The 14,347-nt window shown below is 41.1% G+C and overlaps 1 protein-coding gene across 1 annotated transcript in view; it reads left to right on the forward strand.

Annotated features, from left to right (window-relative positions):
- The first annotated feature begins 835 nt into the window (after positions 1-835).
- Positions 836-14,347, forward strand: part of LOC113237926 (programmed cell death 6-interacting protein) — a 19,168-nt gene continuing 5,656 nt past the window's right edge. Inside the window, exons 1-4 of the mRNA XM_026474643.1 lie at positions 836-1,069; positions 1,994-2,112; positions 12,948-13,348; positions 13,417-14,338. Of these exons, the coding sequence (XP_026330428.1) occupies positions 870-1,069; positions 1,994-2,112; positions 12,948-13,348; positions 13,417-14,338 (1,642 nt within the window). The 5' untranslated portion in view covers positions 836-869. The remainder of the gene's footprint in view (positions 1,070-1,993; positions 2,113-12,947; positions 13,349-13,416; positions 14,339-14,347) is intronic.

Below are 14,347 nucleotides of genomic sequence, written 5' to 3' on the forward strand. Positions count from 1 at the left end.
ACAATAACTAATCACTCGTGACGTGCAAATATTGCAACGCTGAGCTTAGAAAGATGTTTGACGCGAGTTGGTATTCGCTTTTGATTTGTATTTGTATTTGCTTTGATGGCTTCACTTTCGTGTTCGGCGCGCTCCATCCATCTGCTTATGTTTTGTTATCTGAGTATAGTATGTGTTAAAAATTTTTAAAAGTACTTATGAGTAGCTGCTTAGGTTAAGTTTCATAGCTATAAAATTATACAATCGAAAAATAAATCTAAAATTATATACTTGGAGTATAACACATAAAGAGTCAGACAGAGTTAAACAACACTATAGAGATATTATAGTTCTTGAATTAGACGGCAAGCTTATTAAATCTAAAGATGAGCTGGTAGCCCAAGTTTTTGAATCGTTCTTTTCGGAAATCGCCGTGAACACTACAGAATCATTAAATTCCGTTCCTTCTCTTGCTATTGATCTCCTAAAGAAAAATGTTGAAGTTTGTGGCAGTGTATTTCATTTTCATTATGTTAATTCACAAGGCATCATTAAAGCTTTTAAATGTATACATGTTAAAAAGACGAAGATCTCTGGGGCATATCGGCTAAAGTTATATGAATTCGAGGCAACGATATCGATTCAAGATCATTTTGTCATGCTTCAGTCCGACGCTCGAAGTGTAAATTCCAGTGTAACAAGGTTGTTCAATTTTTTTGAAATTTACTTGTCAGTACTCTCGCGCCGGAAGATTTTTTTCCATCCTCTAAGCGGAAGACGCACAGAATAAGCCTTTCTTATCTGTGGCTTCAACTGTCAATGTCAGCTGTGTGCGAAAAATCCTTGTCATTGTCAATTTAGTTGTCAGTTTCATAGTAACAATTGCAGAAATGGCTGAGTTGTTGTCGGTACCGTTAAAAAAATCCACGGATGTAGATATCGTGAAACCGCTGCGGAACCTAATCCAGGCCACGTACAGCGGCGCCGGTGGCGCGGATGACTACAATGAAGCGCTGGCAGAGCTCGCGCGGATGCGGTCCAACGCGATCTGGAAGATCTTCGACAAGACTTCTCTCGATATGATCTACAGGTAAACGGCTCCGCTGTCTCGTTTATGAGTCATGGTCGCAAATTGCTCGACGCGTCTGAGTCAACGCAGGCTTCGGCGCGCGACTTCTTTGTAGGCTCGTCTCGTGGTCTCCAACCTGTAATAGGAACTGCGCGTGACAATGGCAAGTGAAGCAATAAACAAATGATGTCATCGCGGTTTGGCGGCGAACCTTATACTAGAAATTAGCGATGATACAAGACATTGTTTAGGCTTATGTGGAGGTCCACCAGGCAGCAGCTGATCGGATTGTACTTATATTTTTGGAATCTGTAAGAAAAAAGTTATATACAAAGATAATATAAAGATCTCTAACATAATGCTTAGAGATAAGATTTCAGAATTCTTTAACTTCACCTACCAGATCAAAATTAAAACTTCACCGTTCAAGCCTAAAGGGATTAATGGCAAAGTGAACAGTTAGAGAAAATATTTTTATAAATTAATTGTTGAAGTTGTTTCTGCTAAAAATGCTTTCACTTGTTGGAGTAATACTTTATTGATTGATTCTCCTTCATCATTTAGTAGATAGCTTAGTTATTTAATATGTAGATCAGAACCTTGATCTGTGTCTATCTAGATATTCCTAGGCCATTCAGGGATTTGTATGTTTGATGTAAATAGTACGATTAATAGTATATAAAAATAATTCAATTAGAGTCAGAGTGTCTCATTGAAAATTATGTTATGTAGTTTTTTTATGAACAATTATGTCGCTCTCGCGCAAGTCATGCCCTGTCGTGCTAGCCCTACTGGAAACATTAATTGGTTCCATACACTCAGTACCAATGAGTTGTTTTTTTTTTGCAAGTAGGGACAATAAAGAAGGAGACACTGTTGTACACAATACCTCCTTGTTTGTCACAATCATGAATACTTTGAATAAATACATGAAACATTTTGCAGCTACTATGACCAGCTGGTGTCGCTGGAAAGTAAGGTGCCACCGCAGGAGGTCCAGATCCCTTTCAAGTGGAAAGATGCCTTTGACCGCGGGTCTCTTTTCGGTGGCCGGATTACTCTCAGTATGTTCATGCAACATTCAGTAATATTTTGGATAAGTACATAATACAGGATATTAGCATAGTAGAATAAGAACAAGTATGGTAACTCCATATAAAATACGAGCGCTGCACCTCACCTACGGTGGGGTCGGGCTCGGCCTGCGGCGCATGTTTGGGTTCAGTTTACGGGGTGTGCTCATGCTCTTTGGTGGCACAGCAGTTAGTACTATGGGCGCTTGATGAGGAGATCGATTCCCGATTTGGGCCAATTTAAGAAACAAACATTTCTAAGTTGGTTTTGGTCTGAGTATTCTGGATTATCATTGTTTTGGTATTCATAGTACAGGAAATTCAGTAGTACTTTGGCATTTGTTCCCCCTAAATACTTCTCTTTGGCATAGCTTTCAAAAAAATGGAATCTAACAGATATGGTTGAGATACAACAACGCTATAATAAGTATCTCATTTTAGTAGAAATCGGGCATCGGGAAGTATGCCTTACATTTTTACAATTGTGAAATCTTATACTCGTAATCTATTACGCCTCCGTATATAATTACCTCTATACGAAGGCGTGCGGACGCTTCTGGCTTCGCCCTCCGCGGACCTCGGACTGCGACCTCGGCACTTAGGACTTTGTTTTAAAAATATTTAAATAGCTCTTTAATGGCGGCCATATTTAAAAATTACAAAATTTTGAATTTTTAGTCATCGTCCAAATTTTCATATTATGATCTTTAGTGAAAATATAACATGCGCAAATTTTCCTTTTAGTGTAAATCAATACTAAAATTAAGATAATTATGCCATCGCAAAATTGTTTTAAAAAATTGCGCGCGTATGGACAGCCTACTCGATATGCGCGCTAGGCCACCCCCCGCGTCATTGATAAAATACATAAATTGCAAATAAATTTTCCCTTCATACTTTCACGGGCTTAGGACCGTCAAGTTACAAAAGCCTTTTGTGATGTTATTTTAGAATGTAGACAATTAATTCGAATTCAAGTCAAGATTTTGTTACATTAACGCACGAAAACGAGAGCGGGAGTTTATAAGTAAATTGTTTTAGAGGTTTGACAAAATTTAATGATATTATTACAAAATAATGATAAAAATAATGCACCAGATAAACACACCTAATTAGGAAAGTTGTTTCCCGAACTTAACTTCTACGCATTTAAAGCGTTGTGTTACCGAAGGCCATCGAAGAATTTACTTATTGAATTTCAAAGTCACTAAAAATTTTACCATGCGTAGAGAACAAAAGAAAATAATCTTTACTTTTGTTTGTGAGACAAACAAATAAAAGGTTCGCTTCCTACGATGAATTGTATCGAATTAGTATTTAGCAAGTAATCAAAAAAAGAATCTTCCCATCGCCCTTTTGTTATCTACGCACGTGGTGTTTTTTATTAGTGAACTAGAAACATTTTATAATAATATCAATAAATTTAAACAAAACATCGATTTACGACAAATGTAGTCCGCACTCGTATCGTACACAGAAGTATAAAAATAAAAGCAGGCCATGCCTTTTGCAATAAGGCGAATTTAAAAAATTTGAATCAACTTATGTACATTTAATTAAAATCAAATAAAAATTACCTTAGCGTAACAACTTTAACAGTATTTTAATAATTGCTCAAAATGTAAACCATTCCTCTCCAAGCAGATTCTTGCACGTTTTTGAATATTGTCTTGTATTTTGTTCAGCACTGTAGTGTCACTTTTCACTTGTGCAAATGCACTTTCAATTTTTAGTTTCAAATCGTTGAGGCTTTGGGCCTCCTCCACATACACGCGGCGTTTAATTTCGCCCCACAAAAAAAGTCACAGGGTGTGAGGTCTGGTGACCTGGGTGGCCATGGAACGGGACCCCCGCGGCCGATCCAGCGATTCCCGTATTCCATATTTAAATAATTCCTCACGTCGATAGCGTAATGTGGCGGTGCACCGTCATGCTGATAATAAAAAGCAGGATGGTTAACGACGTATGGTTAATAGCGGTACGTCGTCCATCAAATCAGAGACTATGCTTTGTAGCATATTGAGATAGGTGCCTCCGGTCAGCCGCCCCTCAATAAAATACGGCCCTAGAATTTTATCACCGACAATCCCGGCCCACACATTTGCGCTAAAACGCACTTGGTGATAATTGTCTTTTATCATGTGCGGGTTGCGATACGACCACCAATGTTCATTATGTTGGTTGTACAGCCCCACACGTGTGAATAGGGCTTCATCAGTCCATAAAATGACCGCATCGGGGTGTGCGATCAGCCACTCGCAGAAAACTCGACGAGGCAGCGCGTCTGCTTCATTTAGCGTTTGCACTTTTTGAAAGTGATAAGGGTGCAATCCAGAGGTGTTGAGCAGCTTCCACACAGCGTATTGGCTAACATTGAACCGTCGAGCTGCATCACGTGTACTTCGTCTTGGATCTCTCTCGAAAAAATCGAAGATTTCGTCTTCGATTTCCACGGACAGTCGCGGCCTACCACGTCCTTGGGCGTGTGAAGGCGTCGTAAACTGGCCATGGTCTAAAAGCCTCTGTATGACATGCAGAAACGTTTGGCGGTTGGGGACTGTAGGACTATTCCATAATTGCGAAGGCGAGGAATGCTCTCTGACTCGTATAGTCTCTGGGCTCCGTTTAGGCTTTCATCACTTATAAAATAGCACTTGACCATTTCAAAGTACTCGCGGTTTGTATACATAGTGACACGTGAATGCGTTTTCAATAGCGAGATAGCGTTGCACACACGTACGAAGCGCTACACGGACGTGTGACGACTGAAGTGACAGCCCCCAATAGCGTTCGGCGCGGGCGGCGGCGGTGGCGGCATTTTGCTTTGATTGGCGTATGATTGGAGAATCCGTGCGGTTAGCGTATGGCATTCATTCATCGACGCATAGTCGTAGTAAATAATAATAGTGTAAATTGGTAACCAATTTTTGTCGAGTATTACTTCGGAATAAATATTTTCATTTTGAAAATAGACCTATCAATTTTTTTTCGAAAATGGAGTCTTTGAATGATACCTAGCGACTGGAAAAAATTTGGACGATGACTAAAAATCATCCTGTATATTATGACCACTAATTATTATCAAGGAATCTTAGAAATCTTTTCGTGCTAATTTTCAGTCGCGCGCACTCGCACGTACTTACACGCTCTCGCATGCATACACTCGCACCCACTCGGAGGCACTCCCAGTCACTCGCATACACTCGCACACACTCGCAAACTCTCACGCATTATTTTTGAGGGTACAAACAGCTTGCATCACTATATAATAGAAACTATATTTAATAATTATTAGTTCCTACTGATAAAAATACAATAGCAGAATACAGCATTGACAACACTAATTACAAAGGCTGCGACCGGAGGATAAAAAAAAGCAAAAACATTTTAGAAAACTAACATTTAATTGAATTATTCCTAAGCTAAATTACAATTGTTTACGTTCAATGTTAGAATCACAATGCCAAAAAATTAAATAAAATTAATAATGAATTTTATAAACTGGGTTACACGTTTCCGTATTGCTGATGCGGCGCCTGATCGCTGCATGCTGGAATCGATGTTGAAATATCCTAATGCAATCTCAGCTTTTTACTTATGGTTCCTTAGGGTACCTTTTACCTATATGTAACACCTCCACCCTTAGAACAGCAACTATTTGAGAATCTTGAGAGCAAAAGTTGCTGGAGTACTTTTACATGTTTCAGGTAACAACGTCGTACAAGTATGAGAACGGCCAGTGCAAGTGCACTTAATAACACTCCATAGAATGGTATCGCAGTGTGGTAAACTGTATCGGAAGGTGGCATCAAATGTACAGTAGGGTGCAACATGATTTTTTCTTGTATGTTATGAAGTCCTTTGAGATTAATAGAGTTAGAGAGAGTAGAGAGGTTGTGAATTCTGTGTCGCAGCATCCATGGAAATTTTCATTATCTTCATTGGTTGGCCTTCGACTTGGTCATTGGTGTTTTTGATAGTGAATTCATCTGTACGTAATATACAATTCACAATAACAGTAGCTAGGAAGCTGCCTCTTATGATCTTGAAATCTTCACGTCCACATATGGTACGTACATTGGTGAGTCGCGGAAAGGAGAGTACGTAGTGTCTTTCGTCCAGTTTCTCTACGGGTTCCTTGAATAGGCTGATTGTAGTCGTCTTGCAGGTCGTATCTACAGATTAATTAGTTAATATGTTCTGGATAGAACCAGCTTGCGTTCGGACTTGGTTGTTCATCTTCTCTTCGCAGACAAACCAGTTAGTGAGCTTCAGACATTCTGTCTCTATGTACATGAATGCTTTCCTGCTGGTTGCTATTAAGGGATATGGAGGAATAATTGATTGGTTTAACTTATTGGGTAGGATGGACAATCTATTTCGTACCTATCATTATCTGCTATTGGAAATTTGAATGTTAAAACTAACCTTTTACCTATAAAATAATAATAACCCGGCTTAATTACGTCATAGTATTCTCGATATTCTAAGTCTAATACGTTTTCTGTACTGTAAATTAACTTTAATTTGTCTATAATTTTTTCCGGTGTAGGCACATGAATAACTGAATGATGAGTCCTGAAGCTACGAGTGAAAGCTAGAATATTTTCTAACCGAAGTAATTCCGCTAGAATATCGTCAGTATTTTCTGTAATAATTGTTAACAGTTAGGAAAATTTTGTATATTTAATTAAACTTGATTCTCGGTAGGCATCTTCCTTCAAAAGTGATTCTAATGTAGACTTAATTTTATTTTTGATTATTAACTATTTCAGATATTATACTAGTATGTTGTGCCATCCAATCTTTACTGATAATATGATTGTTAAATTCATCTGTAATTTTTAATTGATTATTCTGGAGAGCTTTTATGGCATCATCGCATTTAGCAGCATCTAAATAGGCGAGATTACCTGAGATGCTCTTAATAATGGAACCTAAGCCGTCTACATGACCTCTCCTGTTGCGTTTAGGTTCTAAGCTACTTAAATGACTTATGATTTTTTGAAGTTTAAGGGAAAGATATTCAATCTGTAATTCATATAGAACATAGGTATCATTCGGTAGTCTAGTTTTAAAGTCTGTAAGGTCGTTTTGTAGGGTCGTTATTTTATCCTCAATATTGTCAAGTTGGATGTATTGTAAAAATGTATGGTAGTGTGTTACAAGTCTAGTCGGTCCCAGTCCAAACGGGAGTAGTCCAGGTCCGTCGTCCAGACTTTCAAGTCTTTTCTCTTGTGACGTCATTGGTGATACGGGTCAGGGTTAGAACGATTCTGTAACAATTTAGCCGATTTAGGTAATCTCTTTAATCGAGATTTAGCTACAGGGTCGCGTTTTTAGTCGTGTAAATGTGAATAGCTAAGTCTGCTAGGACTGTACCTTGAGTGTAGCGAGGTGCGAGCTTCTGGCGGCTAGCAAAAGGGTTGCTAATGAACACCTGCTGTTGGGGTTCATATTCAACCCCAGACTCGCGGTCTTTATTACGATTTTCAATTAGAGTCGTACGGTCAGCTAGCGATGATTCATTTATTATTTGATAAACGGTTTTCATTTGGTCTCATTGGTTTTGTGAATATTGTTGCAGTAGGTGTTTGGTCAAGTCAAATTCAGAAGGGTCTCGTGCGTCGAGATGTCCGTTAATTATGTCGTACGGTCGGCATTTATTAAAACTATGTACTGAACTGTTATAAGTTAAAATGGCATATGGCATAAGGTTTATTACAGGCTCATTTTTTTTGCTGTAGTTTTAATAAACGTATATGCTCTAATAAAGTGGAATGGAATCTTTCGATATTGTCATTATCATTGGGTGAATGAGGTAAAGTTCTATGTTGTGTTGTATTTTATGTAGCTGGGTAAATTCGGGTAAATAATTGGTTTGTGAAGTCCATTCCATTATCAGTCACTAACGTTAATGGAAGACCGTGGTGAGTACATAAATGCAGTAATCTTTGAATGATGCTAAGAGCGTACCGTCACGAAGATAGTAGGCTAGAGCGTACTTTGAAAAAACGTCTATTATAGTTAAATATTTTTCATTTTGTGCTGTAAATAGGTCTACATGGACTATTTCAAATGGTATTTCAGGAGGTACAATGATGAATCTTTGTTTGATAGGGGTTCGATCATATTTGGCCTGACCACACGTGGTGCATTCGCTTATGAATTTAGTAATCTGTTCCCTCATTTTAGGCCAAAAATATCTTTTAGAAAGACTTAGGAAACATTCATTTATACCACGGTGATTGGTTTTTCCATCATGGTAGTTCTTAATAATGTCCTGCTGTCGTAAATATTCCTTTACGTTTTCGAGTTTGGTTTTTATTATACAAGATTCATAGCCGAACTTTTAAAGTTATTTTGAATTATTGGTATGATGTCATACATTCCGAGAGGCGGAATTATCAATAAGGCAGTCTTTACTGTAGGCTTTACGTACTACTCTTTGATGGTTTTCACTACATCCTCAGAAATCTGTACGGAAGTCCGCGTTGGTCTCCGTTGTAAGTCACCTACAATAGTCATAACAATTTGTCTATGAAATTTATTTAAGGGCTCATCCGTAATAGGAACTTCAAGGATTGGGTGCTCTAGGTTAGTATGAACTGTTTCTGTACTTGAGTTATTAGCAATGGATGGCGGTTTTTCTGAGGGGTTGACTACGATAGAGCTTATTTCCTCATTATGTATTTCAACTCGGGAGAGGGCGTCGGCGTTTGTATTGTTTTTATCTTTTTTGTAAATTACTGTAAAGTCATACTCGCTAAGTTTTAACTTCCACCGAGTTAATCTGGAGTTAGGCTCCTTTAGATTCATTACCCATTGTAGTAGTTTGTGGTCTGTGAGTACCTTAAATTTGCGATCAAATAGGAAAAATTTAGTAGCCCATACAATTGCTAACAACTCTTTCTCTATGGTACTGTAGTTGCATTCACTGTCATTCAGAGTTCTCGAGGCATAGCACACAGTCTTATCTGTTCCTACGGGTCCTTGTGAGAGTATGGCTCCTATGGCCACATTAGAAGCGTCTGACGTTAATAGGAATTCCCTGTCGAAGTCTGGAAACTGTAATATCGGGTCGTTAGTCAATAGAGTTTTGCATTTCTCAAACAGTTAATATAATCATTATCTAATGTAACTTTCTTTCCTTTTTTTAAACATCGATTTAATGGTTTAATGAGATGAGCAAAATCGGGGATAAATTTTCTATAGTATCCTACAAGGCCTAAGAATTGCTTAATTTCCTTAGGGCTTTTAGGAATAGGGTACTTCATTATGGCTGCTACTTTGTCGGGGTTCGGTTTAATTACCGTCTCTGCCGATCACATGGCCAAAATATAAGATAAGATATGGCCAAAATACGCATTCTCCAATCTTAAAAATTCGGACTTGTCCATTTGAATTTTAAAATTCGATTCTCGGAGTCTAGTAAAAGCTTTTCCAGGTTGACCATATGTTCCTGTAGCGAGGCACTAAACATGATAATATCGCCTAAATATACTAGACAAACTTTATGTTGTAGATCTCTGAGCATATTATCCATGACGCGTTGAAATGTAGGTAATGATTTTGAACTACATCGGGGTTAATGAAAGATTGGTTTGCTCCAGTATCAATAAGAAGCTTCAATGGGGGATTAGAGATTTGAATAAATGGAAGTTGTCTTTGCGTTTGAAGATGAACTTCTATTTGGCTTTTTTGTAGGTTGTACTGGTGGAAAATCCTGCGCGGGATTATTGCAAATAGAAGGATAAGGTTGATTAAGTTCACAGTTGTTGTCGTCTACGGATTCAGTCAAATTATGCGCTTGATAGTCGCTCATAAGTCGTAACATTACAGTCATTATAATCGGGATTCTCGGGATAATAATAGTAAGTTTCAGGGTCAGAGTAAAATTCAGGATAGTAATTATAGTCATCATAACCAGAACACTCATTCAAATTTAACTCACGAGATTTGAAGTAATTACTGGGTGGTGGATTACCAGATTTCGTCCAATTACGACCATTATGGAAACTATTAGGCATTAATTGTCTAGATTGAAAATTACTTACGCCACTCATAGGCTTGGGGTCGTATTCTAGAACTCTACTCAATGCTCAAGTCAGGATTTGAGTATGGTTTCAAACACTCGAAATCAAACTCAAGTCCCTGCCATTAGGGTCGTATTTCCAGTGTTTGAAATCACAATCAGATCCTGACTTGTGCATTGAGTACAGTTTTGGAATACGACCCTTAGAGCCTGAACTAAAGGGTTGATTTCTAGGTGGTATTTTAAAAACAGCGCTCTGAGGGTTATAGTTTATAGTTAGATGGCAGGGCGCGGAACATCTGTTGAGTGCGAGAGGGACCTTGAAGAGGTCTATTCATTTGAAAATTAGAAGTATTTTCCAGTGATCGACGCTGAAAAGGTACATTCATAGTCGTAGGCGTTTGTGCAGGTAGAGCGAACGGTTTTTGTACTGGCGGCATGACCAGGGGACCTTGAATATTTTTATTTAAGTTGAATTTCCTTTCTGATGTATTGTCGATGCTCTGTTGCATGTACATAATTTTCGTCTCTTCTTGCACAAATTCCAAATTCGATACTGTCGGGGCGCATACACCTGATGCGAGAACCTAAGGGCTCTTTTAATCTACGTGGAAATGCAATTGAAACAGAAGGCAAACTGGAAACGCGAGCGACTTTAGTACAACCAATTAGAAAACTACCAGGCACATTGTTAGGACCCGCTGATTCTGAAGCGTCTTAAATTGACTAATGTCACTTTTTTTAACGTCAGCAGGACTAGCTGTTATATTAGATATGTAGAAACACTAGGAGTGGAGACAAAAGATAAATCAAATGGAGCGAGCAACTTATAAGAATCCTTGTTAATTGGGGTAAGAAAGGTGGAATTGAAATATGAAGAAAAAGCATTACATATAGTTTCCCCAGAATCTAGCAAATGATCGTAATATTTCATTACAGATGGCATTGCATTAGATTTAGATTTTATATAGGACCAGAAATATTTTGGGTCAACACTAATCGATTTTTCAACGGACTTGATGTAGTTAGTATAACAAACTTTTTCTACAATTTTACCTCGTTTACGTAATAACTGAAATGACTCCTCATCAGCCCTATTTCCATACGTTGTAAATTTCCGATGATACTTCGATTTCTCCTTTAGAATTTTTATTAAGGCCGGCTAATACCAATTTGGATGAGACTTATCTGTCATTCGATTAGTCGGAATGTATTTGTCACGTAGCGTTGTGTTGTCATATAAAAATAATGAACACATTCTTTCAAGCATCTAGAAGAAAAAACCTTTTATACAGCGCAGTTGTATAAAAACTTTTTATATGGTGCGTCCTTCAACTTGGCTGCATTGGAGTGATCTAGTTCAATTATTAGAGCACCGTGATGGCGGTCAATCGAAACGAGTGCTTCTATACTGCTATCTCGAACAACAGCAATATCGTCACTCAAAACTAGGCCTAAAATACATCCATAATACTATTTAATACTGTTATATTGTTTCAAATTCAGAACATTAATTTTATCAACAAGCAAAATCTCATCGTCAGTACATTAATTAACAGGATCATAAGAACGGTCACCAAACGGCGAAGGTTCCCATTCAATTCCACTAAGGTTTAGATATTTATCATTGGGAGATTCCAGTAGAAGTTTACTTACGTATGACCAAAAATTTGACAATTGTTGAGAGAAAGAAAAGCCTAAATTCTGGTTACATAAATATAACACGCATAGTAATTACACTAGCACTAAAAATATCAAAATATCAATACACTTACATATAGCATTTGACAAACGTTATTTCAATATACTAACACTCTGTATTATATAGGGTTTTTTCAAATTATGTTTACAACCTGTAGGTAGGATTAGTAAAATAATAATGTGACAACCCTACGCTCCCAGTGAAGTGTAGATATTGATGCTCCAAACAGGCGGGAGTTGCCCCATATGTTTTTATTCTACTATACTATCGTATTATTATGCAGAGATGATGAACATCATAAATGAGTAGGTATGTAGGTTCATTTGTTAAAGAAAACTCAAAAAAACTCATCTAGATTTTACACTCTGTGTATTTAAGGAAACCTTTGAAAATTGATTAATCTTTTGAATTGAGTGACCTAATGAATCTAATAATTTATTGTGTGTGGTATGAAATTCAAAATAGTTACAAATATTTGTCGGGCTTTTTTTATGAAAGCCTTACCTGTGCAAGACGCCCTGGTTTTCGTTCGGTTATTTTTTGGTGCCGGAACTAATTAACTTAGTTTTTTAACTGCCTCTGTGGCCAAACGGTTACCATGCCGGAATGCCTGGAATGGGAGAAAGATTTGTATGGCCTACACTTATTTCTCTCGTGAGTTTGGGTGTTATTTGTGGTTGTCTATGTGTATGTCCATGGCACCGGCGATGCAGGGTTTCCCTAGTGCGGGGCTTTGTTGAGTGTGTGCGTTATTATTATTATTACTTATTATTACGATATTATTATTAGTATTATTATTACTTGTAGGATGAGCCTACACTAAATGATAATTGATGAATGATATAATATGATAAGACAAATGATACACTGATTTACTGATATTGATAATGATATAATGATCGACTCGAGTGTCCGATGCGCACTGATTGAAATAATGCGGCACGCACCACGCGTGAGCCAATATTGCAACACACACATTTTTATAATGTAGGTAATTAACCGTACAGTTAACCTGCTACGATTTTCTAAGTTAAGGATATTCAGTACCATCGTGAGATGTTGCGTGAAGTAGCTGGTGGTTATGTGCAGCGGTGAGTTCGCTGGCGTACGAACGCGTGTGCGTGCTATTCAATATGGCCGCGGCGCAGAGCACGCTGGCGGCGCAGCAGCCGCTCGACACCGAGGACTCGCTGAAGCTGGCCGCCAAGTTGCTGCAGCAAGCGGCCGGCATCTTCGAATATTTGAAAGCTAACGTGCTGATTGCGGTGCACCAAGAGCCGACCCCCGACTTGTCGGCCGACACGCTGTCGGCACTTTCGCTGCTGATGCTGGCTCAAGCTCAAGAAGTCATCGCCTACAAGTGCATCCGCGACGAGATGAAGGACTCCATGGTGGCCAAGGTGTGCGCGCAGTGCGAGGAGCTGTACACGGACGCGCTGCGCTCGCTGCAGAAGCAGAGCCAGCTCTGGGACCGAGACTGGATTCCCACGGTGAGTCCCCCGCCGCCCGCCGCCCGCGGGACGGCGGCGGCCGGCTGACGGCGGGGCTCGCTCGGCAGGTGACGGCGAAGCAGATGGCGTTCCGCGGGCTGACGCAGCTGTACCAGGCGCTCGCGTGTCGCGCCAACCAGGCGGTGGGCGAGCAGATCGCGCGGCTGCAGCTGGCCGTGGAGCAGCTGAAGGGCGCGTGCTCGCGGCTGGCGTCGTCCTCCGGCGCGCCGGCGCCGCTGGCCGAGGCGCTGGCGCGCGCGCAGCGGCAGCTGGCGGCGGCCGTCAAGGACAACGACTTCATCTACCACGACCGCGTGCCCGAGGCGCAGCAGCTGGAGCCCGTGGCGCGCGCCGCCATCGCCAAGGCGCTGCCGCCGCCCGAGCGCTGGGCCGGCGGCCGCGACCTGTTCGCGCAGCTGGTGCCGCTGGCCGTGCACCAGGCGCTGCAGGCCAGCGCCGCGCGCCGCACCGAGCTCGTCAACGCCGAGATCGACAAGCTGCGCGAGGCCACGCAGCTGCTCAACAGCATCCTGGCGTCGCTGTCGCTGCCCGCCTGCATCGAGGCGCCGGCCGGCGGCGGCCTGCCCGCCTCCATCCGCGACAAGGCGGCGGCCGTGCGCGGCGCCGGCGGCCTGCCCGAGCTGCGGCGGCTGATGGCCGAGCTGCCCGAGCTGCTGCAGCGCAACAAGGACATCCTGGACGAGGCCGAGCGGATGCTGCGCGAGGAGGAGGAGGCCGACGCCGCCCTGCGCGCCCAGTTCGGCGCGCGCTGGACGCGCACCGACAGCGCCAAGCTCACCGAGGCCTTCCGCGCCAACGCCGCCAAGTACGCGCAGATCATCGACAACGCCGTGCGCGCCGACAACATCGTGCAGCAGAAGTTCCAGCAGCACCGGGAGGCCATCGCGCTGCTGGAGCGCGGCGACGGCGAGCTGCAGGCCGAGCTGCCGGCGGCGCCCGAGGACGCGGCGGGCGCGGAGGGCGCGGAGGGCGCGGAGG

The sequence above is a fragment of the Hyposmocoma kahamanoa genome, unplaced genomic scaffold, assembly GCF_003589595.1.
Source record: "Hyposmocoma kahamanoa isolate Upper Pololo Valley unplaced genomic scaffold, ASM358959v1 94, whole genome shotgun sequence".
Lineage (NCBI taxonomy): Eukaryota > Metazoa > Arthropoda > Insecta > Lepidoptera > Cosmopterigidae > Hyposmocoma > Hyposmocoma kahamanoa.